Source organism: Populus euphratica, unplaced genomic scaffold, assembly GCF_000495115.2.
Source record: "Populus euphratica unplaced genomic scaffold, PopEup_1.0 scaffold2372.1, whole genome shotgun sequence".
Lineage (NCBI taxonomy): Eukaryota > Viridiplantae > Streptophyta > Magnoliopsida > Malpighiales > Salicaceae > Populus > Populus euphratica.
In genome coordinates, this window is record NW_011502197.1 from 20373 (window position 1) to 24307 (window position 3935).

A 3935-nucleotide genomic window follows, 5' to 3' on the forward strand; every position below is an offset into this window, starting at 1 on the left:
CCTGATATTTTTTTTAAAAAAAAATTCAAAATCTATACTGAAATACGGGTTGAATAGGTAGCGTGTATATGTCTATATATATATATATATATATAATGATAACTTAACAATGTTGTTGATCAAAACTACCAAAAACAAAAAATCTAATTGATAATTCATTAATTTGTTGAAGACCTAATCGAGATTGCCCAATACATTGTGGTGTGCCCAAGATATTTCCTTCATAAAAAAATAAAATAAAAGGAAGAAAAAGAACTTAAGCAACCTCCTTGGCCTTACCATGTCAACTAATTGTGCACCTGCGGATACGCTAAGGCCACAAACGAAATCCCTCCAATGGAATCGAACACGTTTGACACCTCACCAACAACAGCCACAAGTTTGCAAGCAATCGATACTCTTTTAGCCTAGTTAGAAAATCAGGCTCCTTCCTTCCTTTCGTTACTTATATAACTGTACACTCTATTCTTCAAGGTCTTTTAACACAGGAAGAAAAGGGGGCTATCAGATGGCTACTGCTGCTTCTCCAATGGCCAGCCAGCTCAAGAGAAGCTTTGCCTCATCTTTAGCAAGGAGGCTTGTCATTCCCACAACCATTTATGGAGCTCCATTTAGAGTTTCACCCAGCAAGAGAAGCTTCACTGTCAAAGCCATTCAATCAGAAAAGGTGACAAGTTCTGTTTTTCTTGCCTGCCTGCCTTTCTTGTTGACCATGTCTAGCTTACTGCTGTTGTTTAGACAAGTTCATATGAAATCATGATAAATATTTCCCTTGTTCAAATCATGCAGCCAACATACCAGGTGATACAACCAATCAATGGCGATCCATTCATTGGAAGCCTTGAGACTCCCATTACATCAAGCCCACTGATTGCATGGTACCTGTCAAATCTGCCCGCCTACAGGACAGCAGTCAGCCCACTTCTCCGAGGAATCGAGGTTGGACTGGCCCATGGCTTCCTCCTGGTAGGACCATTTGTCAAGGCTGGTCCACTGAGGAACACAGAGTATGCAGGTGCAGCTGGATCTTTGGCTGCAGGTGGTCTAGTTGTGATACTAAGCATTTGCTTGACCATGTATGGAGTCGCATCCTTCACTGAAGGAGAGCCATCCACTGCCCCGGGTCTAACCTTGACCGGAAGGAAGAAGGAGCCTGACCAGTTGCAAACTTCGGATGGATGGGCCAAGTTCAGTGGAGGATTCTTTTTTGGTGGAATTTCTGGTGTCATCTGGGCATATTTCCTTCTCTATGTCATTAACCTTCCTTACTACGTTAAGTAGAGAAAAATCGACCTTTTGCTCTGTTTGTTGTTACTCCTCTCTTATTCATTTGCAAAAACATATTCCATATTTGTACTTGAATCTCTGTTTTAAAACCCGGCCTGCCGGTGGGTTGATCGGGACCCCGTAGATCCTGAGCTTTGGCTGCGTTGGTTTCAATAAAAATAAAGAAAAAATTGACTTAATGTGATATGGTAAAAAATCAGGGTTGACTGAGCGACCGGGAAAAACCCCTGTGAGTTTTTTTTATTTTTCCAAAACAATATAATATTAAAAATATATTTCCAACGCCAATTTTATGCCAGGTTTACACCAGAGGCCATAAATTGGCAGTTCGTTAACTAATATAAAAAAATGTTTAAGAATATGATGTTGTCGGATATAATAGTTTTTTCACGTACAATTAATGGTAGTGTTTTGTCCATTAAAAACATGTTTTATATGTTTTTTCTTATTTTTTTATGTAAATCCTAAAAAAATATATTATTATACCAATCATATACTTCTAAACATATGCTAAGATTATATTCTAAACAATATTTTATAAAAAATTATTATTATAATACTTTTATATTATTTTAATGTGTTGATATTAAATATAATTTTTTTAAAATAAAAAATATTATTTAAATATATTTCTAAAAAAAATGATTTTTTTTTTAAAAACTTATTGTAAGGATATTTCTTTTTAGTTTTTATTCAAAACAGATCCTTTTCAAAGTTGAGATGACAAAAGAACTATCCTAGCCTTGAATTGGATCAGCCTGGGACTGGTCTAATAACTATTTAGAAGAGAGGTTCTCTGATATCCGAAACCAGCAATACAATTCAGCAGTCACGAGCCATTGGAGTATTGGAATTTATTACCCAAAACTACAAAAACCTTGTCTCACACTGGCATGGCTGGCTCACCCAGAAAATGAGAAGACGACACGTCTGATAAGTACCAGGTACCGATGAATCATTCGAGTTCCATGTTATCTTCTGTTGCAGGGTGCTCAGCTTTGCCGCCAAACTTAGGTACAAAGCCCAAAAACACTCCAAACAGAAGAAGACACTTCATCTCTCTTCTACAAAATTGCAAACACAATAACCAAATCCCACCAATCCATGCTAAAATCATAAGGAACCACCGTCACCAAGACCCCTTTGTTGTGTTCGAGCTGCTTCGTGTTTGCTCCAATCTAAACTCCATTGGTTACGCGTCCAAGATCTTCTCCCAGACTCAAAACCCAAACGTCTATCTTTACACTGCTCTTATTGATGGGTTGGTGTTATCTTGCTATTACACTGACGGGATTCATTTATATTATCAAATGATCAATTCATCACTTGTGCCCGATAGCTATGCGGTCACTTCGGTTTTAAAAGCTTGTGGGTGCCACTTGGCTTTGAAAGAAGGTAGAGAGGTTCATTCCCAGGTCTTGAAACTGGGTTTAAGTTCAAATAGATCGATAAGAATTAAACTAATTGAGCGTTATGGGAAAGGCGGAGCTTTTGAAGATGCAAGGCAGGTTTTCGATGAAATGCCTGAAAGAGATGTTGTTGCGTCGACTGTCATGATAAACTATTACTTTGATCATGGGTTGGTTAATGAGGCCACTAGTGTGTTTAGTTTGATCAGGATAAAGGATACGGTTTGTTGGACTGCGATGATTGACGGGCTGGTTAGGAATGGAGAGAGCAATAGAGCTCTAGAGGTTTTTAGAAATATGCAAAGGGAGGATGTAATGCCTAATGAAGTTACTATTGTTTGTGTTTTATCTGCTTGTTCGGAATTGGGTGCTTTGCAGCTTGGAAGATGGGTGCACTCTTATATGGACAAGCATGGCATTGAGCTCAACCAGTTTGTTGGGGGTGCTTTAATCAATATGTATTCCAGGTGCGGTGATATAGATGAGGCGCAAAGGGTTTTTGAACAAATGAAGGAGAAAAATACTTATATTTTGCTATCGAATGCGTACTCTTCATCAGGGAAATGGAAAGAGGCTGCAGAAGTAAGAACAAATATGAGGGAGGAGGGAATAGAAAAGGAACCAGGGTGTAGTTCCATTGAAGTGAATAATGAAATTCACGAGTTCCTTCTGGGAGACCTCAGACACCCCCAAAAGGAAAAGATCTACAAAAAGTTGGAGGAGTTGAACGAAATATTAAGATTAGAAGGATATACTCCAGCGACAGAGGTTGTGCTGCATGATATTGAGAAATCAGAAAAAGAATGGGCTTTAGCAATACATAGTGAGAGGCTTGCTATCTGTTATGGACTCATCTCAACTAAACCATTGACTACAATAAGAGTTGTGAAAAATTTGAGGGTATGTGATGACTGTCACTTAACGATCAAGCTCATTTCAAATATTACAAGGAGAAAAATAGTGGTGAGGGATCGCAATAGATTTCACCATTTTGAAAATGGGGTTTGTTCTTGTGGGGACTATTGGTGAGATGAAGATTATAAAAGTCTATAAATGATGTTATTATGCACTGTAACTTTTTTATTCTTCTCCTCCTCCTCCGGAAAAGGAAAAAAAAAAGAAGAAATTCTTGTCCTTAAATGTTAGTTTATTTGGTTAACGATTACTATAATTCCTGAGAATGAGAAAGGGTGATGCGGGTTGGAGTTTTATTCTGAACTTTCAGTCTTGCCTCCTGGT

General features: G+C 38.1%; 2 protein-coding genes across 2 annotated transcripts; both read left to right on the top strand.

The window, feature by feature from the left end:
- Window positions 1-266: 266 nt before the first annotated feature.
- On the top strand, window positions 267-1314 carry LOC105118949 (photosystem I reaction center subunit XI, chloroplastic-like). The gene is made up of 2 exons (XM_011017010.1): window positions 267-667; window positions 790-1314. Exons 1-2 carry the CDS (start codon window positions 509-511, stop codon window positions 1279-1281), a joined length of 651 nt encoding a protein of 216 aa, XP_011015312.1. The 5' UTR covers window positions 267-508; the 3' UTR covers window positions 1282-1314.
- Window positions 1315-2000: 686 nt separating this feature from the next.
- Window positions 2001-3802, top strand: LOC105118950 (putative pentatricopeptide repeat-containing protein At5g59200, chloroplastic). The gene has a single exon (XM_011017011.1). It carries the CDS (start codon window positions 2238-2240, stop codon window positions 3723-3725), a length of 1488 nt encoding a protein of 495 aa, XP_011015313.1. The 5' UTR covers window positions 2001-2237; the 3' UTR covers window positions 3726-3802.
- The last annotated feature ends 133 nt before the right edge of the window (window positions 3803-3935 follow it).

Excerpts from the sequence above, each read along its gene's own strand:
- LOC105118950 (XM_011017011.1), top strand. The coding sequence starts at position 2,238 with ATGAATCATTCGAGTTCCATGTTATCTTCTGTTGCAGGGTGCTCAGCT.
- LOC105118949 (XM_011017010.1), top strand. The coding sequence starts at position 509 with ATGGCTACTGCTGCTTCTCCAATGGCCAGCCAGCTCAAGAGAAGCTTT. Across the intron at positions 668-789 it reads AAGCCATTCAATCAGAAAAG|CCAACATACCAGGTGATACA; the intron begins GTGACAAGTTCT and ends CAAATCATGCAG.